The sequence below is a fragment of the Phyllostomus discolor genome, chromosome 11 (genome assembly GCF_004126475.2).
Source record: "Phyllostomus discolor isolate MPI-MPIP mPhyDis1 chromosome 11, mPhyDis1.pri.v3, whole genome shotgun sequence".
Classification (NCBI taxonomy): Eukaryota; Metazoa; Chordata; class Mammalia; order Chiroptera; family Phyllostomidae; genus Phyllostomus; species Phyllostomus discolor.
The window spans coordinates 65152192-65177029 of record NC_040913.2 but is presented as its reverse complement, the minus strand read 5'-3'; the positions used below and the strand labels follow the sequence as shown (position 1 = coordinate 65177029).

At 39.5% G+C, this 24838-nt stretch overlaps 1 protein-coding gene across 6 annotated transcripts in view; it reads left to right on the top strand.

Moving 5' to 3' along the window:
- ANKRD10 (ankyrin repeat domain 10) overlaps positions 1-14296 on the top strand; it is a 34028-nt gene extending 19732 nt beyond the window's left edge. For 3 of the 6 annotated variants that reach the window (XR_003685554.2, XR_003685555.2, XR_003685556.2), the window contains 2 exons: positions 828-1063; positions 9504-14296. Coding sequence is in view for 3 of the 6 variants with exons in the window: in XM_028526593.2 (XP_028382394.1) it covers positions 828-1063; positions 9504-9599; positions 12689-13164 (808 nt within the window). In the remaining 3 variants the exon portion in view is untranslated. Of the gene's footprint in view, positions 1-809; positions 1064-9503 lie in introns of those variants that run through there. The other 3 variants (XM_028526593.2, XM_036011463.1, XM_036011464.1) reach the window with 2 other exon arrangements.
- Positions 14297-24838: the final 10542 nt, after the last annotated feature.

Here is a 24838-nt window from a genome sequence, read left to right as displayed (position 1 = left end):
TTTCATTTATGTTCTTCCACCACCTCTTCCTTTTAATTTGAATCTTAGCTACTACAGAAGACATGAGACCTTTACTTTATTAGTATTATTAGCCACTTAAGATTTTATTCTTTTCAGTAGTAGATCTCAGCCTGGGGCATGAGTTCCTAAAATAGTATTAGACTTTCACAGGAAACATCCACTCAGATGCTCTAGAATTCCAATTCCTTGAAAGATTCCTAGGCAAGGCCAGAAAATATAAAACACAAAAAAACCCATTCATCTTTTTTCACATCTCTAGTCTGATGATAAATTAATGTCAGGACATCCTTCTAAACTTCCACTTATAGTGTCACATGTTAGCATAAAATCTGGCTTGTTGGTAAGCCAATTACACACCTTTGTTTTAGGAAGCCGATTGTTATGAATGCCATGGACAATTTCAGTACGTGTTTGTTTGTTATGATTTTACTCAAGCTAAAGGGATGGATTATTAAAATTAAGTGCAAATAATACAGAATTCAGGTTAAGTCTGAAGTTAGCATAAATTTAGGTTCTTCAGACTAACAAAAAAATGATTTTGAGAAGTTAAATAGGAAGATGCTTTTAAAATTTTTTTACTATATTGATTTTTAAATTACTATCTCCCAAATCTTGCTTAGTAATCAAATGTGCATAAGAGAGAAGTTAGTTAAAGAGCTAGGATGAGTAATTCCTTCTTTAATGAAGACTTGCTGTAAATCTGTATACTCTTTCATATCACCTTCAGATAGTTAGTCAGTTCGGCAGGAGCAGAGACCAGATGAAAATGTTAATGGGATGTAATTCAGTGTTTTTGTGTTGTACAGCCTGAGAAATGCCAGTGGCCTGACAGCAGCAGACATTGCTCAAACCCAGGGTTTCCAAGAATGTACCCAGTTTCTCTTGAACCTCCAGAATTGTCATCTGAACCGTTTCTATAATAATGGCTCCTTAAATGGGGGCCATCAGAACATATTTCCTAATCATGTTAGTGTGGGAACAAATCGCAAGAGATGCTTGGAAGATTCGGAACCCTTTGGAGTAAAGAAGGCTAGAACTGAAGGTGAGACTACTTCATGGGTGGGAAAGAGCAGTTTTGTTTCCTTTCTTTAACATGTTTTCTTTTTTATGGCTGAAAATACCTTCAAGATGAGACCTTCACTTAAGGTGGTACTGTGCCTGGAGGATTCTGGTGCAGTGATGGTGGAGTTTTTCCTGTATTGCTACTTTGAAGATTGCCTGTTTAACAAAAGGAGAGGGATATAAGAGGGCAGTGTTGATAGCTTAAATGTAAATGTGTGTATATAACTTTTCTGCACACCCAGGTTTACCTGCCATGAATTAGATTTTTTTCATTTATTGTACCTGTTGGAAATATAAATTTTTAAAAAAATCTGCCACTGTGCCTGATTTTTTTGTTTCCTATAAATATTCCTGATCTTAAAACAATTGTCGGTCTGGTGGTAAAACATAGTTTCACATCTGGGAAGGTAGGTATTTGCTGTACTGTCCCACTTGCACTATGATTTGGTCTCAGCTGGTCTCTCTAACCCACAGTGTAATGTGTATTTGTCACAAGATCTGGTGTGTCATTTTGACAGTGAGGACTTAAGTCTCTAAGATAAGTCAAGTTGTCTTCCCCCGTTTTATCTTTAGTTTTGGAGTTTGTAAATAATCAGAATCAACTGAGTCACTCTTTAAGTTGGAAAAACCTCCCTTTTATCTAGGAAAAAGATATATTTGTATGTAAAATATCTTCATCAGAAGACAGTAGCTTAGCGGGAATATTTAGTGAACCAACCTATACAGAAGGAAAATTAGAGATGACATTGAAAAGTAATCACTCTGAAATTATGCACTCAGATATTTGCTGAAAATAAATACAAAGTTGTGCCCTTTGGCTTACAAACAATTAACTATACAAGTACAGTATGAGTAAATGCTGGCTGGCTATAGATTTTAGTTGACTTTAAATTTGATGTGGGTAAATGTTACCCTTTTTGGTGCTTTGTCTCTTTAACCGGAGTGTATCCAGACAAAGATTTTTTTCTATGATGATAAAAATTGTATTATTTACTTTATAACCTTTAAAATCTTGGTCACTATAAAAACTTGTGATTATGTGACTTTTTTATAGAAATGAATGTGTGAACTTAAATGTAATAGTTTATCAAGTTCATAGCTTTTATAAGTTGTGAGCCTAATAATCTAGAAGGTACTACTATAATAAAGCGCATGGAGATATGTCTAAATTTTAAGAATGGCTTAATGGTGAAGTGTTGCTCAGCATTGTCATTTATTTCCAACGTGATTCAGTATATTTTTTTCTAATGTCTTTTAAAGGCTTTTTAAGAGCATTCACTTTTTTAAAATATACTCTTTTTTTTGTTTAGTACCTAATATTTTGGAAGTGTATTAAGTGTTAGCTTCACTGTGCCCTCATGCAAAAATTGTGTGTGCCTATGTCCGTGAATGTAGGTTTGCAGGATAAATCTTAAATTTTTTTTAAATTAAAGGGTTGTCACTTAATATTCTATGTAATAAGACACAGAAATGTACCTGGAGAGTTTTAAGTGTCCTAAAAAGCCTTTCCAAGGATTCCTGAAACTTGATTTCAAGTTTCCTAAACCCTGTTATCACACAAATTTGGTTTGAAGCATCAAGCAATTTTCAGGGCATTTTATTCTCCTCCTCCAGACAAGGATTCGTTTTTGTGAAGCAGGGTTAGAGATTTCACATTTTTCACACTAAACTCACCATCCAGGCTTCCCAAATTGCCCATTCCTAATACTAAGCCCGAGGATGTCAATTCAGAAGAAAATGTGATTGACACCTGGCATTTGTTTACATTTGCAGGTAATAGTTGCACATACCTAAGGTTGAGCACTGCACTGCTCCACATGCGCATGAAGTGATACTCATTACCACAGGAGAAGTCATGGCTTGACACCAGATGCACCCTCATAGCTTCTCTCGTGTCTGCTGAGCATTGTTATAATTATTTACTCCCTAAACTTTCTAATACTCCAGTCCTTGGTAGTTGTAGTACTGAGATTGTTTTGCATGTCACGTGTGTGTGTGTGTGTGTAAATTCATATTTGTAAGCATAGTTTTCATGCCACCCTCACGCCTGGCACCACTCTCCTTTCTCTGGGAAAGGAAGAGTTAATTTTTTTCACTTTACCGTTGTATACTGTCTGTGAATGATACATCTGAGCAATAATTCTTGATTACTAAAACAAGATCTCCCTCTACCCTAACCACCTGGAAGTTCTAAATGAAGCTGTTCTTGGCTTCAGTAGTTCTTCTAGTTATTTTCACTCTTTGACTAGTGTTTTAGTATGCAGTTCAAGATTGGTAGCCTTAGTTCAGTTAATTTCTGGCATAATGTTTTGCTTTGCTATTTAAATATGTAAGCTTAAGTCTTTGCTCATTCTGAATTCACTTTGTAGCTAAGTTTTTGGTTCTCATGCAAAGTAAAAGGGTTATTTTTTCCTAATGTGTAACATGCATATAAAAAATACATTTTAAAATAACTTCACATGTGAAAGTATTCAGAAGAGTTTAGAATCATTTTTTTTCTTTTTTGAAGTACAAATTTGGCTTTTTCTTAGGGGTTCCTGAAATAATATCTTGGCTACATAATAAATACATAGCTTGAACGAACCCTTAAAGATATGCCCTGTGAAATTCACTTTTTAATTCTTTTTCTACTTGGACTCATGAGTCTGAAAGTTAATTCCTCTTCTCCACAGAAAGCAGTGTCTCTCTGCTTTAATAAACTATTTTCAAGTATATTAAAGTAATTGGAGTAGTTTTCCTTTGGAAACTATATTGATGTAAAAGAACCAAAAGGAGTTTGGCCTTTTTGTACTATTCAGTTATAAACTGTCCTTTGGAAGCAAGTTGTACTACATAAACGTATGCCTTAAAATATCTTTCATGCAGTCATTCTTGACACTATCAAAATATACTTTAATCAGAGCAGGCATAATAGATGTGGCCATGGACTCTGGAGGATGAGATAAAATCCAAAGTTATTTGAATAATTTTGATGAAAAGTATTTGGGAGTAGTATTTCCCCAGTACAGGATTTTGTTCATTTATGATGGTGCAAGGAAGTATCTGTACAATCGGTTTAGGATTCTCTCCCCACCCCCTCCAATTTTTAAATGATTTGCTCAAGAGGGAATGACAAATGGACTTCAGGACTTCAGCTGGAGCTGCTTTGTAAAGATTGGCTTAGTTTTGTTAGCATTCCTAGTTAATCTTTAGTAATAACACTTAGTATAATTATTTATACACGTATATGTATTTCTTGAGAGCTGTTGCCCAAACTATCAATGATCCTGCTTAGAAAAGAATTGCTGCCTTATCTGTGGATAAGGAGAAACCTTTATGGGTTTTTTTTTTTAGCCAATAATGTTTTTGGTTGTAACTCTATAGTTTTGAGTGAGGAGAGGCATTGTGAGTCACAAACCAACCAAGTAACTTAACGGTTTTATTTTGGGAAACAACTGCCGTAAGAAAGTAGGCTGTGACATAATACCAGATCTCAGGTGTTAGGTTGACCTCATGGGTTTTGATCAAATAGGTATTTTATTGATCTTAGCATCTGATACATAACATGTAGGTGTTTAGTATAAAAATACCCCTTTAAGAAATTATCTTCAACAAAATTAGCAGTGAGAAGTTTGTCATTGCACTTTGCCCAGGATGAATATAACAAACGGCTTTCACTTTCTCCTAATTGTTCTTGTTGACTGGCATATATGACTTGGGAAGAGGAGGGTGAATAACTTAACACATGGTTAAGTAATGCAATAGCTAATTATTTAAACAAGATTCAAGAAATCAGACTTGATGTAGTTACACACACACACACATACACACGGGGTGGAGTCTCATAAAATAATTTTTTGTTTCCTTAGTGTTCCCAGACTTGAAGTAAATGGCTATTTATATTTGTTTTTAAAAATTTGACCAGAGTGAGTGAACACCTACTTGTGTTCAAATAGCAAATGATTATTTTATCTTAATCCCTAAAGACATGGCATTTTTTAAAACATTACCCTTTATATGAATCAATTTTTTTAAAGGTCTTATTTATTTATTTTTAGAGAGGGAAGGGAGGGAGCTAGAGAGAAACATCAGTGTGTGGTTGCTGGGGGTCATGGCCTGCAACCCAGGCATGTACCCTGACTGGGAATCGAACCTGGGACACTGGTTCGCAGCCCGTGCTCAATCCACTGAGCTACGCCAGCCAGGGTAAAGACATGACATTTTATAATGGAATCTGAATTACATTTAAGAACCAAGCAATTTCTATGATTTCCTCTATTAACGATTGTGATTTTGAACTCAGCAAACCTTATGTGCCTGGTCTGTTCCCAGCTGTGTGTGTCTTGTTTCACATGTACCTTTCATTCTGTGTATTTTTAATAACCCCAAACCCTCAGCGTTTCCAGTGCTGTCACTGCTGTTCTGTGTCCTTCACATCTCCACTGCCCACCCTCTTGAATTTTCCCACGCCCCTGGCCTGCTGCATTTGGGGCTGTGTCCAAGTTCCACAGAAGGTACCTGATAGTAGAACTACCTTCACACTGGCCTCAGATCCTAGTTTTATATTTTAACAGGACCTTTCTTTTCAAAGGTAGTTATATGGGTTATGTATGCTCTACAGTAGAACAGAATAGTTCTAATTAGCAATGGCTGGTGGAAAACCAAGGGAACATTTGCTTCCTGGCTGCTTTTATGGGGAACTAAGGTCAGAGTTGCCACTTGAGTGGAAAGACCACGGATATGAGGTGTCTTGCCCTGCTGCCGCCTTCTAGAGTTGTGGATCAGTGCCTGTGACGGACCTCCAACTGACACCTTAAAGATGCATAAGAATGGGAGATCACTATCTTACAACCCCACACTTCAATTAAATCCACTGTGAAACTGCTGAGCAGTTTCCATGTGTCAGAGGGTATCTCCAGTTTAGGAATGTCAAGGGATTAAATAAGGTCTTTACTTCCAACTGTTTTCTCATAGTTTATATGATTTTAGGAGCTCCTTAAGAACTGTCTTTTAGGGAGTGTAGTCAACTGTTTCTGGTGAAAACACAAATGCAAGCCTCTGCATTGTCCTGGGTACCTTCCCGAATGGAGCATCTTTCTTGGCTCCTGAGGTCAAGGCTTACTGGGCAGTGACTGCCTGCGGGAGAGGAAGGTATTTATTTTGAACCAGTCCTAGATGGTTTTCTATCATAAACGTGCATTGTTGAATGTGTACTGGAAGCTTCTCAAATACCTGCTTTGTCAGTTAAAAAATGTAAAGACACTTTATGAAATGTTCATTAATTTCACCTTGTAACTCAGAGTCAATAGAAAAACAGGATGGGGAGGTACTTTTTCAAAACAACATCAAAAATTACAATTTTGGAAGATTTTCTCAAACATTTACAGGCCACCTTTCTCAGACACAACATGGAATATTTAAACAGTTCCTTTGGCAATGGTGATGGGTACGTGTGGGAGAGAATGCCACAGGCGACATCTGTGGTTGTGGGAGAAAGGAGTCAAGTCCAAATCCAATATTGTTAGTATTCTGAGAGGCCAATTTTAATTTAATGACTTATACGATTTTAAAAAGCAAATGCAACCTTGAAGCTCCCATCCAACAAATTGAGCACTTCCTATTTGCAGGTGCTGTGAATAAAGTGAGTGTTAGTGTGAAATACATTACTCAAGGTTCTGGGGCAGCTGGATTATCAGCCGAGTAGTGAAACATCTTTGCAGATACGTGGTGGGAATAACTCACTGCAAAGACTATCTACAGAGAATTATATTCTAGGATGTCTGCATTAGCATACACTGCCCACCTTAAAGAATTTGATTACCAAACAAAAGAGCCGTTGGTCTTGTTTTGTTTTATCCTGTAATAAGAAACTATACATTAACAAAAGACAGCTACTAAATGGAACAGCTTCAGAGTAGAAATCCTAGTGCATCAGATAGGCTTCTAGTTAAGAGGTTGATTTTTGCTTTAAAATGATACTGTGCCACAGCTCCTCTTTACATACTCGTTTGTTTTGAATGTCCCCAAACTTCCTTTACCACTGACTCTGGCCCCCTAGTGGCAGGTCTGCTTTCATGTCCCACTTCCACTCTTCCTGAAGCAATTGTGACTCTTTCAGTTTTACAGGTTACTTTAGTTATTAACAGTTTTTGCTTGTTTTCTATGTAAATAACTTTTCTGGCTAGGGAGTAGGCTTTGTTTACTGATACGGGTACTATTCTATGCACTGGGCTCAAAGGAATGAATTAACAGATACCCTTTTATGAAGATGGTGGGGACGATCTTCATGTTTTTTCATCGGGTTTTTTGTTTTGTTTTTAATCTGCTTCCCGCGGATCTGAAATTGCACATATAATCTAGTTGTCACCTTCCCCGAGGAACACTGGCACCTGAATTCCAAAACAAAACCAGACATTAAGGGTGTGGCTACTTAACGCAGCTTTGTGTCCCCAGTAATGTCTCTTTTTTACAAGGGTGTTTGTGGTTTTTCCATGACAGCCTGCACCAGTTCTCAGTAAACTACCCAATTTGGCTTAACAGGCATTGGAGAGTGCAGAAGTGGGAAAATCAGACCCCGTGCTGGCTGCAGGTTTGTCTCTTAAAAGACTGGCTAAGAACTCCCTGATGGCTCTGGATTTTGACACCTAGTATCTGGAACAGCCCTCTCTAGTCACCACCACCCTTTTTTAAGATGACCTATTTACCACTGAACTCCTGAAAGTGCTGTGTTTTGTAGTAAAGATAGAATCTCTTATCACCAGTTAGAGCCCCGTGGAGGATTACAGAAAGCATTGAATGGAAAAGACAAATCCACGACTTAATTCCCCAGGTTTTTAAAGCACCTCTATTGGTAGAATACTTTTGGCCCCATACCTGTGCAGGCTTCTGTTTTTTCACCAACTGCATGAAATCACACTTCCTATTTCTCCCACATACTAATTCAGAATTTGTGTTTCTTTCATAAAGACTACATTATCATCTTTGGTTTCAAAAGTTAAGGAGATAATCTGGAATATGCTAATTCCTATATTGAAAGTGACTTGAGTGCCTTTAAAACTACAAGTAAGTAAAACTGCACAAAGTTCAAGTCTCTACTTTTAAATTACTTGAAAGAAAGACTTAACACCAAAAGTCATTACTTACTTGTTGTATCTATTCTTTTGACCCAAAAGTAATGTTGGGTATTCATCTGAGTAAAGAACCAGAAATTAGCCCTGGCTGGCGTAGCTCAGTGGATTGAGCACGGGCTGGGAACCAAAGTGTCCTAGGTTCGATTCCCAGCCAGGGTACATTCCTGGGTTGCAGGCCATAACCCCCAGCAACCGCACATTGATATTTCTCTCTCTCTCTCTCTCTCTATCTCCCTCCCTTCCCTCTCTAAAAATAAAAAAAATTTAAAAAAAAACAGAAATGTGTACAAAGGAGCTTTTATAAGGATGTTAGTTTAATTACGGTATTCATGATAAGAAAGAAAGCTGAAGCAACCCAGACAAAGTGGAGAATTTGGTGGTGGGTGAATTATAATACAGAGTATGACTGAATTTTAACTTTAAAGATTTAAACTTGTTTGATGGGATTCATTCATGCCATGGTAAATGGATAAAAGCAAAGCATAAAAGTAATTTTTAAGATCTGGTTTTGAAGAAAAAAAAGACTAGATTTGCTTAAGACTAGATTTGTCTGTCAAATGATAGTGGCTGCTCCTGAGAAGTGGGGGGATTACTGGAGTTTGCAGGGAGAAGTGTTTCTGAACAGGTTATGTAGTACTTGGAGGGAAAATGATTAAATGTGCATATGAGCTTTTCTCCAAGACAGGGAGGATTATAATTTTATAAGAAGTGTATACATAGCTTCAGCTCCAAATTTCTTGGAACTAAGACTTAAATGTTTTTTTCCAATTGTATTGTATCTTGAAACACAGGACTAGTGCCACCAGGATCGTATTAACAGGCCTGTCTTGAGTCTTGGCTTTTACCTTATTTTCTGTTCCTGAAATTAGTGATTTTTTTTAAAATTTGAGGATCATTTCATGGTTTCTATATTGTTACTCAAGAATTGTCCTGGTATTTATGAAAAAAAAATGAACATTTGTTTTGGGGCATACTTTAGAGTATGCTGAATTTTAAAAAATATTTCTAAATGTCTCTGGATTGTAATTTATGTTGTCCAAATAACAGCCTTAAATGAGAATTTATGTCATCAGTAAATCTAAAATAGGTAACTTAAATTTCATGACTTTCCGTTGAAACTGCACACTTCAAGAAATATTTTATACTGTGGGAAAGTTTCTCAGTAGTATACTAAGTTCATTCATCATCTGCAGATTAGGAAAATATTTGGTAATTTTGGAATGTTCGGTGCTCTAACAGAAAAATGAGAGACATTTGTCTTAAAATTTTGTGTGTACAAGGAATCTAAAATAGCCTTTGTTTCCTGTGCAGCTCAAAGCTTGGATTACTCCATGCCACTAGTGAACGGCGAGGCGGAAGACGATGCTGACAAAATGCACGTCGATAGAGAGTTTGCTGTTGTAACAGGTGGGAGTGGACAGTTTCCCGTTAGCTGCAACAGCAGTCCAGTGGTCGAAGACACCAAACAGCACGAGGGTGGTTCTGTTGGACCAAAAGAAATAGAAATATATACTGTTTCAGCAATGCAAACCCCTTGTCGTTGCAAGAATCAGTATGCATATTATTTCTAACATAAGCTTCTCTCAAATGAGTTTTGCACTTTGTTGTCCAGTGTTTTAAAGAATGTTATACTATAATTTGCATATTTTGGGCAAGTTTGTAGATACAAGGATAAGTGTTTTTGGTGCATTCTATGGATATGAAAAATATAAGTGCAATATTTCTGATTTTAAACTTTTGCTTAATGTGCCTTGTTTAACTTTGATAAGGTTTTGCATTTTTAATTTTCTGATGGAGGACTTTGGCTGAATATACAAAATGAGCATCTATTGCTAGTAATTTCAAAGCGATAAGGATGATTCACTGTAGACAATGAAAATTAGTAAACATTGTGGTTTTGACTTGTAACCAGTCACGCTGATACAGAACCTGTCACTTGACCCTTAGTGGTTGCTCTGGTTCCTGTGCCATGCACTCTAGGTCTAGTGAAATGCTGAACACCGTGTCTCACAAAACACAGTTTATACACTGAAATTTTTAGTGTATTAAGATTTTATTATCGATAGTCATTATCAGTTTTTAAAAGCCAAAGGCTCGATTTTTTTTAGCTTTTAAAGATTTATCCATTTAGTTAATGCTTTTTTCTACTGTTCTTGATTTAAGTGCCCGTGAAAACATTTTATTCATTCTTTTACATGTTAATATATGTAAAAATAGATACTGGCTTTTAAAAAGTTTGATTATTATGTCTTTAAACTATATTCTTCACTGGGGAGAAAAGATTACCTATTTTGTTTCCCAGACTTTCATGAAAAAATCATTTCTGTTCAATAAAATGATAAAGAATGTGTACATATTTCTAGAAGCTACAGAATTGTAATGGGTGGAGTCACCTTTTTGCCAAATAATTAAATGAAACGAAACTCAAAGCCAGCTTAAAAAAAATAACATTGCTACATGCTTTTAAAAAGGCACAAGTAATCACTCTTTAATCTTTAAGCATTAATTCCCTGGGTTTTCAGATTACATTTAATACCAAGCTTGAACATAACATTGAAAAAGCCATACTTTTCAAGCCTGGCTCATCCCATATACAGGTGCCAAGTAAGCACCTGTATTTTCCATCATTTCATATAACACTATCTGACTGAATAAACAAATGTTAATTCTCTGAAGACTGCTTGTTAGTAGATAAGCAAATAGGTGAGAGGGAAGTGGGAGTCCCAAAAGGCAGTTTGAAACAGAATAAAGGACAGTGTTGGAGATGGCCTGTGGTATGAGTCCTGGCCAAGCAAGGTTATGTCTTAGCCAGTCTCTAGCAAGGCTGCTATTTTCATGCACAGTTTTATTAGATTTCCAACTAATCTTGACTTTGAGATTGTGCAATGGAACTAATTTAATTAGGCACTAAAGGAAAACAGTCCACACACAGATTTCTGAGGCGTGCTTATTTACCTTTGCAGACCCATCACCTGAAAATACAGTTTTCATTCCACTGGTAGCATACCAATTATTTGTCTTAAGAACTATCCGTGAGTTTTATCACCCAGCAACAGTTATTTATACTTCATCTTTTAAAAATTAATACAAATATTTTCTTGGAACAACTAGCTTTTTTCTTTTTTTATTTTACTTCATGTTTAGTTATTGAAACAATTGTTCTCTAGACTTGAGTTTTAACTAAATAGAAAAACTGTCATTTAATTTTTTTAAAAATTTATCGTTCTCTGCAGAATTTATGGGAGTTACTAAATTGCCAGAAAATTGATGATTAGTGGAGTGTTTCGATGTTTTTGTTCATTGAACAAGCCATGATTTTTTGTTGACAGGGAGGTTCTCAGGACACACAAAAACCCTTGTTTGAGTGCAAATCAGAGGTCTGTACATGGTGAACCCAAAAAGTAAGCCCTTCATGGGGAGAGTCACACTGTGTGAGATGTGTTAGGGTAATCAGATGTACATAACGGGTCCTCATCTGTTGTAACTCAGCTTTCTGTGTTTAATATCATACCATACTTTAATAACGCAGAACATTGGGATCAAGTCTAATATTATCAAGCAAGACAATTTTAGGTCACTCTCTCTACTGTTCTGTGAATTCCTGTAAACAAATCTCTCTAGTTTCATTATTCAGAAAAATACTTTGTGATTGCCTACTCCCATGTGCCCAAATGTTTTGTGATTAACATTTTTTTCTATAAGACATCCTTGTCTTAATGGATGCAGATCAAACTCTCAACATTTCCAACATAAGTTGTTTTTGAAAGTGGAACCTTGGATATCATAATCACCTTAATTGCTGAATTCAGAAGAAACTCTTCAGAACTGCTGTTGGCCCAAGACTGTCTGCATGAGAGCCATTAGTTCCTTCCTGTAGTTGCTGTCCTCGGTACTCTGCAGAGCTGCCATGTGGCATTTTGCAGAAGTAGTGTGTAGATTTGAGGGTTACAGGGAATATTTATGTTTTCATATTCCTATGTATGCTTCCCTGACTTGTGAGGTATGACGGTGTCTCACCTGGTCCAAGGAGCTGCCAGAATTCATGTGCTTCAACCGCTTCCTTTTCTCCTTAAGAGCTGGAGAAGTTTGTGTTTTATTTCAACCCTTTGTGGGAATCCTTACATTCAGTTCTGGTGGACTTTTTCAGGAGTGATTTGAAAAATCATTCTCCAAAAAGTAGTCTTAGAATGAGAAATTTTTTTCGACGGCTTTTCGGTACTATTGGTATTTTTCATGCAGTATGTTTATCAATTTTAAGTTTTTTAATTTGGCTCCCCAATACTACTGAAATTTATAATCATTTCCTATCTTTCCAGGAAATTTCATTGTTGTGTTTTCCTTTTAAATCTATGTACTGTTTTTACTTTGGAAAAGGAACTGGTTTGTTTAAAAGAAACTAAATAAACCCTTTAAAATTGTAACAGCAGTGAAGCATTTTATAGTTTCTCCTCCCTTCTGGTTCTGCATTTTGGTGACAGGTGTATTTCTTAATGCAGATATGAAAAACAGTAGCTCCGTATCGAATACATTGACAAACGGATGTGTCATCAATGGACATTTGGACTACCCTTCCACGACTCAGCTCAATGGGATGGAAAGCAGGAATGACCAGTGCTTAACAGGATCTAATGGACTTAGCAGTGGATTAGTTCCAGGACGGCCATATTCAAGTAGCCAGGGTTCTCTCTGTGTTAATGGGACTGAGGAGCCAGAAAAGACCATGAGCGTTAACCCTGAGATGTGCGGTTCCCTGCACCTGAATGGGAGTCCAAGTAGCTGCATAGCAAATAGACCTTCCTGGGTGGAAGATATTGGAGAAAATTTGCACTATGGACATTACCATGGATTTGGGGACACTGCCGAAAGCATCCCTGAGCTTAATAGTGTAATAGAGCATTCCAATTCTGTGAAGGTAGAAGAAAAATATGCCAGTGCTGTCCTGAGTACCATGAACCTTTACCACGGCTCGTAAAGACAGGTGGCCTGGCTCTGTCTGGAAGCATTAATCCTTCCTAGTAACCCACTCAGAATACTAACGTAGATCAACCTAAAGGAATGCCACAACTTGTCCTATTTTTTTATACTTTAGCTTTTTGAAGAAGTACACTTGTGTTTGACAAGTTTCTCATGAGTCCTAGTGAATGCACGGGTAGGTTTATTTAGTGCATAGGTGTTTTCTTCCATGGACAGTGGGCCTCTTAATGCACTTCTGGAGTTTTAAGTTTTCTGCTGCCAATCTCCATATTTTCTTTTGAATACTGTCACCATAAATTGGCATTTTTCCTTTTGTCAAATTATATTTAATCAAGATAAATTTAGAGGCAGTCAGTGAGGTGCTTGATAATTTAACTGTTTGCACGTTGGCATCATTTTGAAAAGCTTGCTTTTACTCATTCCTGCAGAATTTCTGACAGAAGACAGCTATTTCCCTATGCAAGATACAGCCTTACAAAGATTAGTTGCCGTGATTTATATGAAGAAAAGAACATTTGTGTTTTTCAAAGTCTTTTCATTGAAACTCTGCAACTTGCCATAAGAAGGTTTTACTTGTAGACACATATGGTGGTTTGGATGCATAAGTCATGTCCCTTTCATGATGTAACTCCCTGGGTTTCAATGAAAACACACAGCCTGGGACTGACTCCTAATTGTTTTTATTACACATTTCCTACTTTGTCTCTAGAATTTTTACCACAGATAATGGTTTCCTTTATATGTAGTGGAAGTTACTATTTGTAGGAACTGTCGGGTTAAAATATTTAACTGACTATTTCAACTTATTATTTTTTTCCTTGTTTCTGTTTTTTGGGGGTTTTCTGCTTTAAAATATATACCACTATGTATATCCAGTAAACTGAGAGAATTTTTAATCTCTCTTATAAAACTGTTACGTTTATGGTTTTATAGAAGTTAGCTTTTGTTTAGGTGACTAGTGGTTACACTGTGCAAATATTGTAATGAATTTTTACTTTTCTGATTTTTTGTAATAAAAATTGGTGAATATAGAGAAAATGTCAAATGAACAAACCAATGTTCTAGAGTGTTACTAACATTTTGTTTTTAAACTGTCCTTGACAAGTTGAATAAAAATCTCTCACATTTGATTTGCCCTAAGCTGTGGTTTCTTTCCAGGTATGAGGAGTTGGGGAGAGGGGAGTGTCCGTGGAGGCAGTGGGAAGGGAGGTAGAAGTCTAATATTGCCTTTCATTTTGCTTGTAAGATTTTACTTCACTCTTCTGATTCCTGCCATCTAGTTGTTGTTTGTCTGTTTGTTTGTTTTTAACTACCTTTGATTTAATCTGGCTTTACAGACACTTGTCTCACTGGATCTGGCGGGGTGGGCAGAAGGGCAGGTACTAAATTGCTGTCAGCTAACAGTATTGTGTTAATTCATCATGAATGACAACCACCATAATTTACTGAATTTCTTTCGGCCTTCAGATATTAAATGAATATAAGCCTTTTTAAAATTTAACTTATACATAGTTAGTAAATGGCCATTCTGGCATACCTGTATATGTTTTGTAAAACACTCACTACTCACTACTTTATGCATATTGTAAAACTTAAGAGACCAAAATCAAGGAGCATTAGACTTCAGAAGTGTCACAAAAATGACTCTTAATGAGAACAGAAGAATGTGCTTGTGTCACCGTCTCCTTCTCCCATGCCCACGGGCACCAGTAATCAAGCTCCAGGTCCAGATGGCCCCAGAGACCTTTTTACCAGACTGACCCAAGAAGACCCCAAGAGAGATGAAACCTAATGCCATTTATTCCATGCTTGACAATATTTTAATGTATTTCAGAGACTTTCTAGTTAATATTTGTTGAAAACCATTAAGTAATCTCTTAAAAATATGCTAAAGATCAGGACATTTAGTTAGTCTTAGAAGTTGGGCAGTACTTCTTGGGGGTAAAAATATTCCATGAAATCTATAGTAGGGCAATATCCACACTTCAGTGAGTTATTGATACAAAGTTTGTCATTGCAGTTCAGTCATTGATGCTAGTACATTAAGTTTTTGTTTAGAGATATGTAAGGAAATTATGATGAATTATATCATGCCTAGAATTTGCCTCAAAATAATGTAGGAAAGTGAGTGGAGACAAAGCTCAAACAAGATCGGGTATGAGCTGATGTTGGCCCTAGGTGCATGGAGGTTCATAATTCTGCCTACTTTGTATATATTTGGGAAAAAAATTTAATTAGGACTTTAAGAAGAAAAATAATGTTCTATACTTTGAAAAATTATGGATGCCATTTTAACACTGATTAAAAATAAGCTATTTTGCTATGCTTAACTCACCAAAATTAAGTTCATATTGAAGTATTACAGTAGTTCACTGATTCTTTTTGGTCTGAAGACCCTTGTGCTTCTATTCTTAAACACTAGTAGCAAACAATTGGAAAATGAAATAAGTCCACTTATAGTAACACCCAAACCGTAAAATACCTAGGAATATATCTTAAAAGATGTTCGAGGCTGCTACACTGACAACTGTAGGACATTTCTGAGAAAAAGAAGGCCTAAATAGATGTTTTGATAGAGGTACTTAAAGACTATCTGGCCTCATATAGGTATGTAATTGAGGAAGGGAGCAATATATTAATACCCTTTGCAGTTAGTTAATCATAGGTATTAGGTGTAACACCAAGGCCACAGTAGTAGTTTGTAAAGGTTAATTGCAGTGTTGACTCAGAAACCGTTATCGATAAATTTATTGTACTCAGTGTACAATAATGTTTCTCTTGCACTTTGAGTGGACCTCTAAGCCATGCTTGATTTTAGAACATCATGCATTAGCTATTTGGAAAACATTTAACTGAGTTCTACAGATCTTGCAAATGTTGAAACATTCCATTATTTAAAGTAAAACCCACATACAGCTGACAGTCTACTAAAAATTGGAAGCTGTCAAGCACATGGTAGTGGATACAAGTTGTGTAGCATTCTAATTTTTGCCTGAAAGCTCAAGTTTCATTGATGGCCTCAAATCCTGTCTGTTGCCCACCTTGAAATGGCAGATTCACTTGGTTAATTTTAAAACAATGTCTGCCACTCATTTTTTTTACATTTATTTTGTTATTGTTGATTCTCTTGCCATTGTTCAAATTTCTCTTTTTTTTTTTTTTCCTTTTGCCCCTTTCCACCCAGCCCATCCCTCTGCCCTCTGGCCCTCTCTCAGTTGTCCATGACCTTGACTCATTAATACATGTTCTTTGACTACTCCCTTCCCCTTCATTCCCCCATTCCCCACTCACTTCTCCCCTCCCACAGCTACCAGCCTGTTTCCATGTCTCTGGCTCTATTTTTCTTGTCATTTTTTTCGTTAGATTCCAGTTATAAGTGAAGTCATATGGTATTTCTCTTTCACCAACTGGTTTATTTCACTTAGCATGATAGTTTCCACGCTGTGGCGAAAGGTAAGGACTTCTGCTGAGTAGTGTTCCATTGTGTAAATGTACCACAGTTTTTTAATCCACTCATCTACTGATGGGCACTTGGGCTGTTTCTAACACTTGGCCATTGTAAGTAACACTGCTATGAACATTGGGGTGCACAGGTTCTTTTGGATTGGTGTTTCTGGATTCTTAGGATATAACCGCAGCAGTGGAATTGCTGGGTCAAAAGGCATTTCCATTTTTAGTTTTTTGCGGAAATTCCATACTGTTTTCCACAGTGGCTGCATCAGTCTGCATTTCCACCAACAGTGCACTAGGGTTCCCTTTCCTCCACATCCTCGCTAGCACTTGTTATTTGTTAATTTAATGATGGCCATTCTGACAGGTGTGAAGTGATACCTCATTGTGGTTTTAATTTGCATCTCTCTGATGGCTAGTGATGTTGAGAATTTTTTTCATATGTCCATGGGGTATCTGTATGTCCTTATAGAAGTGTCTGTTCAGGTCCTTTGCCCATTTATTTATTATTTTTTTGAGATTTTATTTTTTTAATAAGAGGAGTAGGGAGGGAGAGAAACATCGGTATGTGAAAGAAGGTTGCCTTTTTTGTTGTAAGATTTTATTTATTTTCACAGAGAAGGTAGGGAAAGAAACATCAATTGGTTGCCTCTCATATGCCTCCAACTGGGGACCTGGCCCTTAACCCAGGCATGTGCCCTGACCAGGAATCAAACCAGCAACCTTTTGGTTCACAGGCTGGTACACAATCCACTGAGCCACACCAGCCAGCCTTTGCCCATTCATTTGTTCATTGGATTGTTTGTCTTCCTGGAGTGGAGTCATATGAGTTCTTTACATATTTTGGAAGTCAAACCTTGTCTGATGTATCACTGGCAAATACGTTCTCCCATACAGTCAGTTCCCTTTTCATTTTGATGATGGTTTCTTTAGCCACGTAGAAGCTTTTTTATTTGATATAGTCACATGTGTTTATTTTTTCCTTTATTTCCCTTGCCTTAGGAGATCTATTGGCAAAAATATTGCTAAAGGGGATATCTGGAATTTTATTGCCTGTTTTCCACTAGGACTTTTATGGTACCTTGACTTTTTAAGTATTTTTAAGTCCTTATATTTAAGTCCTTTATCTATTTTGAATTTCAATTCTTAATAACCATAATTTATCTTTCAAATAAAAATGTTTTCAGAAACGAAAACCAGTTACATTGTAACACAACTACCAGACAAGTGCTTTTCTTGGAGACAATTATATTTTGGCATGCAACAGAAGTCCTTTGTGCACACTTCCCATTTTATCACACAGAATGGACTCAGTGGTTGAGATTTAATAAAATTATTTTTACTGCATCAAGGACATTCTTAAGCGGAATTTTTTAACTGCACAGCAGAGCAGAATACTGTGGTAACCATGACAGTTGTTGCTAAGGCTCTGACCGCTGCTTTTGAACCATCAGTGCAAGTGCCGGCATAGGAAGAAGGGCGAATCACATCTTGGTGATATACTTGTGACCGTTTGGGTCCCCTAAAACGGCTTGAGACCCCCAGGGTCTGCAGATCATAGGTGGGAACTGCTTGAATGAATGTCTTGAGTGTTTGGAGCAGAGAGACCTGAGTGGCTGATAAAATGCTCAGACTATAGAAGGGTGTTCATTGAATCATTCAGCTTTTCTCTGGGTTTGCTTTTTATTTTTATTTTTTGAATGAAGACAACAGCAAATGGGAGAAGACTAGCAGGATAGAAACAATATTTTTTGGAGTTTGCCTGAAAGGGGGAGCCAAGAAATAGGCCATAGGGAGAAAGGGGACGTGTCATCAAGAGTTTGAAGATAGGAACATATGAAAGATGGAAGACTGACGTGCAAGTGAGAGATAGACCTCCTGAGGAGAAGAGAGGTGGCAGGGTCCTCTGCACCACAGGGTTGGTGGGTGGGTGCATGTGTGAGGGAGCTCCCTCCAGATCGCTTCCCCAGGGGAACTGGAAACCACCAGCTCAGGGGGCAAATGGGATAAGGAGTTGGTGTGTGAGGAGCAGTGGTAAGGTAAGAGTAAACAGGCTGGACATGTGGTATGGCATCTGGGAGGTACAGGCATCACTTAACATTGCTAACCAACTAAAAGTGACACAACAGAACAGTTGATAGTTCATATTGGACTTATTCTGAATTGTGTTTCAGCTAAGCAAGTACAACTAAGCATAGAGGGTTATTACAGTGGCTGGGATAAGACATGGGTTTAAGCTGGTTGAGCTGGGGAGTGTAAGGTGGCTTGGACGTCAGATTCCACAGATGGAGGTTCTGGTGGTTCTGGTTGTTGAATATTGGCCAGAGAGGAAATGGGTTGGAAAGTGGGGGTGAGGGCTGGGACGTATTTGTGATGAGGGTCATGATGAGTGGGTGGATAGTGCAGCCCAGGGACTGAGGGGGTGAGACAGTAGGGTCGAGGGGCTCAAAGAACAAATCACTTTGTGAACAGTGAGCTCCAAGTTACAACCTGGGTAGAGTCAGAGTGAGCCAGCCACGCAAACCCTCGGGAGGAGGGTGAGGTCCCAGGGTGATGAGGGAGCAGGAGCAGTCTTGAAGCAGTACAGGGGCCAGTGTGAAAGAATCCTGGCACCTCTGAGAGCTCGAGAGAGATCCTGTCCTTAGGAGGACAGCCTCAGCCAGAGAAGGAGGCAGCGTGAGAACTGGAGTGTACTGGGCATTTTGCTCTCAAGGGGAGAGCGCCTAGAGCGTCCCAGCCACTCTCAAGAGGAGAGTGCACTGACCCTTGCCTTGACAAGCTTTTATTGCTTTTCTGGGCACATTACATTGAGGATGGTCCTCATTTACTATGCACAGGGTCCTCATTTACTATGCACAGTTTTGCTTTAGGTGGTTACCTTTTACAGAAAACAAAGGAGAGGGTGCTGCTAATCACATTGCAGAAGAAAAATATTTCTAAATGCAAAGGGAAAAGTGGTTGAACTGGTTACACTCATCCTTGGAAGGTTTAGCATAGATTTTAGGAAGTTACGTTAAAGATATGCAGTAAACGTTTGCCGCCTCAATTCAGGGTGAGGGAAAAGCAAGTCTCAAAGCGGCCTAGGTACAATGCAGGCCTGATTCCCCATGGGAAAACCTACCTGTGGGTGTGGGTCCTGTGCCCTGGACCTCGTTTTCCACTGGGAGCAGGGCCTACCCTATGTAGCATGGTCTCCTATAAACGAGCACTGGGAAGAACTGGGAAAATTTTGTCTTAAAGATGCATGTTTGCCAGACTTCCTCTGAATGATGCACCAAAATGACTGGTCTATTAAGCAACAAAACAATTTGTAGGGAAGGAAAAATAATTTTCCTTTTACCCTTCTAAGTTCTTCTGGCTAGACCAACAATCAAATTGACAAGAGACAGATTAACAGAAGATAACAAAATTTATTACTTGTGTACATATGGAGGTTCCATAAAACTACGGGACCCCAGAAGAAATAGGGCAGTTGAGGCTTACATGCCTTAGTAAGCTGAGGAGAAGGGTGTGTGTGCTGTGGCTTAGGACTTCAAAAGGGACGAAAGGACTCACACAAATGCAAATGTTTGATAAACAAATGTTTGCTGGGCCATCTTGGACACTGGAGCATGGAGAGGATTGATCGAACAGACCTTGCTAAGTTCCTCCCTGCCCTACTTGGTTCATATTACACTACAGGTACCTATGATGATGGATAGAGGGCCTGCTCCAAATTTTAGGCAGTTAGGGGGAAAAGCAAAGTTTCTTCCTGAGTGTTTTGTTTCTTAAAAATAGCCACTTTAAAATAATCAATATCCCTAAAAGGCATTTTTGGGGGTCACAGACTGCCTCCCCTCAAATTCACACAAATGAATTTGACTCAAGCAAATGAGACGTTTATAGTGTTTTGTATTTTCCTTTGGTACAAGTAATGCAGGAGTGAACATCTCCGTGCAAACCTCTGTCTGGTTTTGTGGAGTGAGCGACAGAGTTAATTAGGTCTTAAAAACATAAACTAGCTGCTTTGGTGGATAATCCTAAAGTTAGGAATTCAAGATTTAGATGGTGATTTTAGAAGTGTGATGAGATTAAGAAAAAGAAACTGCATAGGCTGAAATGGGTAAAGACACTTGAAGGAGTTTTGGAGGGGACAGGTTCAGACTCGGGGAAGGAGAAATGGCTTCCTTGGCATGTCTGCGTCCCTCTGGGGCTGGTCAGCAGACAGAAACCACACAGTAATTTAGAGAGAATTTGAATATAAAAAAAATCTTCTGAACTATAGTAGAAGAATAATCAATTACATAGCTGGGAGGAAAATTCTGAAGTTATGCCGGAGCTGAGGCTGAGGACTTGGAATACAAGCTTAGAAAGGGGTCCCTTGCCCAGGCTGCAGTTTGGGCTTCAAAGAGGGAGCTGTGGTCACAGCCTGCCGGATGGTAAAGTGCCCTGAGTGCCTGGACAGGTGGGTCCAGAGACCCAGCAAGCAGGGGGCACGTTTCTGTGATGAAGGCAAGCTGGGGCTGGCAGCCCCCCCACCACACACACACAGGTCACTGCCTCCAGCTTGAGGCCTAGAATCCATGTGGGAGGGTGACAGTGACCCCGGCCCTGGCGTCAGTGTCACTGAGGGAAGGACTGCATCAGAGTACCCCCAGATATCCCACACCACCAATGAGTGTGCATTAGGGGCAAGAAACCGCAAAACAGCACATCCCAACGGGGAAGAGACCCCGTCCTCCTGCTGTGTGCCCTCAGTGCCCTCCTGGACACAGCCTAGCATCATGCCCACCGTGAAGGAGAGGTGCTCGGGGTCCAGCCCGCCATCACGTGACGCCGTCACAGTGCTGGAGGGTGGGGTCAGATTTCAGGACCCTGGACGTGGGTGGACAGCTGGCGCAGCGTCCGCTCAGGATGTGCCTTTGTCAGTTCTTCCCAAATAACTTTTTTGTTTAAAAAGTATAAAAGCTGCCCGCTTTAGTCACTTCTTTGAGCCTCATATTTCTTTGAATTTCGTGTGTACAAAATTAAATTTGCTTTTTCTCCCGTTAGTCTGTCTTATGTCAATTTAATAGGCCAGTCAAAGAATCTAGAAGAAGGACAAAAATTTCTCCCCCTCCTGATGTCCACCCCCTTCAGGAGAGGTCAGCCTGGAGGGGGCGGGGGAGGACACTGGGTGGGGGAGCGGCACGAAAGACACCGGTTTTTGCATTTTATCACTGACTTTTTGGGGGATGATCTGAAACAAATACATTCGAATAAAAACATTTTAAGAACAAACTAAGAAAGATCGGATCAGAACGACTGCTGGGTTCATCTAAGTCCCTCCCACATCCTACAACCCCACCCCACGGCACCTCCCTGAACTCCAAGATTCCAGTGCAGGACGAAGACAGCTTACATGTTTCTGTTTTACCGTTTGTGGCTGCCACAGTGCTATCACCAGTGAATTTGTATTAAAATGTTTTTAGAAACAACCACAAAAATTGCAACTCAGATGCATCAGCAAGTCGGACCCATTCCCTTTCGGCTGAAAAATTTCATTATGGCCATTTGCTGGTACTGCTCTTCTGGCAGCTCATGTAATTCAAGACAACCTAAGCCAATTTCGCAAGCAAACCAACATGGACCACTACATCAAATAGCACATTAAGTCCCCAATACATAAAAATGACATTATTTCCTTATTTCAGTAGCTTTGAAATTCTCTCCAGAAGAGAAAGATGGGGGAAGTGACAAGCCTCCAACGGAACATGGCCTCTTTCATTCCAGGCAGGATGGGGTCCTCTGTCCACAGGCAGGGGACCCAGGATTAAAATGACAGCTATTGAAGTGTGCCTATTAGGTTACATTAAAAAGAACAAAAGTGTTAATGTATATGCCAGCAGTGACACCCATTAGCAGCCTCTACCTCCTGTGAGCATCCGGGTGTAACAATGGCAAGGTTTTACAACAGGAAATGGATGTAGCCTTTTCCTCACATAGAGGGTAAGTCCTCTTAAGGGACAGAGGTAATGACAGACTTGGGAACAGGTGAACAGAGCAGAGGCTGCACAGACACACTCAAAGGAGACTCTCATCTTAAACCGTAAGGCAAATAAACATTTGCTGCACAAGCAGCAGCAAATTCTCTCAGCAAAAATATAAGGGAAAAAGAAAAGGCCAGGAGAGGAACCTGACCAGAACCTGACCAGAATGTGCACCAGGTGACAGCTCCCACCTGGTGCACATTCTGTGCTTCATTTTTTGTTACAATGATCTGCGTGGTTCCGACTCCCGGTGAGCCCTGGCTGACACAGAGAGGTCCTCATCTGCTTTGGACACTGTCCTTCCAGAAGTGTGAAATCCCTTCAGAGCCTTTCAGATAGAATTTAAATTTGAGCCAAGACACCGGTTTGTTGAGGTGACATCTGCCAAGTATAGCGTTTGTGTAAAAACCCTGCACCGCATTTGATGAGGACCGGAAGGCCGCTGTATGGAAGGCGGCCTCTCTCCCTATGGAGGGTGGCCTCTCTATGGAGGGCGCCTGTGTGATCTCGGACAGGGCTCGTGAGCCTCGCGTGTAATGATTGCTTTCAGGGGGCTACTGGGACAGGGAGGTGTGTGACCATTACCCCCTGAAGCTCCAGGCGAGAGCAGCAGCAGGACGGAGGAAGAAAACAAAGGAAAGAGAAAGCACAACCCTCCATGCCCCTCCCATTCCCCTCCACCCCTGACACAAAACTTCATTGTCTTGGGGCAGAAGGGATCAGTTGCCACAGCTGGGACTGCACTCCTGGGGAGAGGCAGAGGGATGTGTTGTGGAGAAAAACAAACCCAGGGGAGTTTAATTTGTCCTGATGTAGGGAAAATATTTACTACCTAAGATTCACCTATGTAGGTCTGGCTGCATGCTTGCTAAGGTCATTTTCAGTGTTTGTTCAAAGTTTGCGGTTTAGGTGACACGGGAGTCACGACTTCACCGGGTTAACAGAAGCTCCAGCAGGTGCACTAACTGGAAATGGAGTCCTTGAGGTTGTCAAGACAAAGACAGCCCGTTAAACCCCAGCTAGAGCCTAGAGAGACACGGTGAGTGATGTGACATGGTACCCAGAATAGGAAGCAGCATTAGCTAACAATTAAGGAAATCTGAATAAAGGTTGGGCCTTTGTTATAACATGTATCAACATTGGTCCCTTACTTGTGGCAGATGTACCAAACTAATGTAAGGCGTTAATGATAGCAGTGTGTCTGGGAGCTCTGTACTATCTTTGCAATTTTGTACATGTAAAAAACTATTCTAAAAAACTATTTTAAGTGTCTTCTGTAAAAATTGCCAACATTTGCAGGATGTGCCCCAGATGGACACGGAACTGCCCGTCTGGTAGAGAAGTATCAGGTGTGAGACTCCACTTTGTGGACCCTGTTACCCGGGGGAGGTAAGAGGTAGGAACGATTATAAGACACCTGGAAAGTGGAACTAGGTGTGGGTGGGGCTGCGCTCTTTACCTGGTCCCCAGTGCATGCATACACATGTTAAACAGTAGTGTGGTGATGGCCACAGGGAAAGGGGGTGGGGTGGGTGCAGGTGGGTAAAGGGGACAAAAGTGGGGACTGAACGAGACTTTGCTTGGGGCGATGGGCACACGATGCAGCACGCAGATGGTGTTTCATTGAGGTGTATGCTTGAAACCTGTACGGTTTTGTGAATTAATATCAACTCAGTAAATCCAATTAGAAATGGTTAGATACGATACGTGTTTAGAAGCTTGCTAAGGTGCTATTGACAGGTGTGGAAAATGGACACTCTCTGGCAGTTGAGGGGGCTGGAAAGTTTTATTGCTTCAAGACCAGTTTGTCATCATATATCACCAATTAAAACATATGGAACCTTCAACTGCAATCCACCTCCACGGGGAGTTTTCTGCAGAAATATTCACTGTCATATACAAAATGTAAAATGACAAAGAGCATTGCAATATTGTTTGTTGTTACAAAACTTTGGAAGCAACTTAAATGTAATCGATGGGGAGTGGTTAAATGTGTTCTGATGCCACAGGATATGGGAGATTATGGAAGAGAAAGAAACGCAGGGCATTCTCCCAGTCCTGACAGGCAGGCACCTCCAGGGCACCTCTGCAGGTGAGAGGACCGTGGCTGTAGCAGAATCCCATGGGTGTTTTAAAAGGAACACAGACCAAGTCCCCAGCTCCATATCTATGTATGAATGTATGTATGATGTGCAGACACTGCACAGCTGGAAG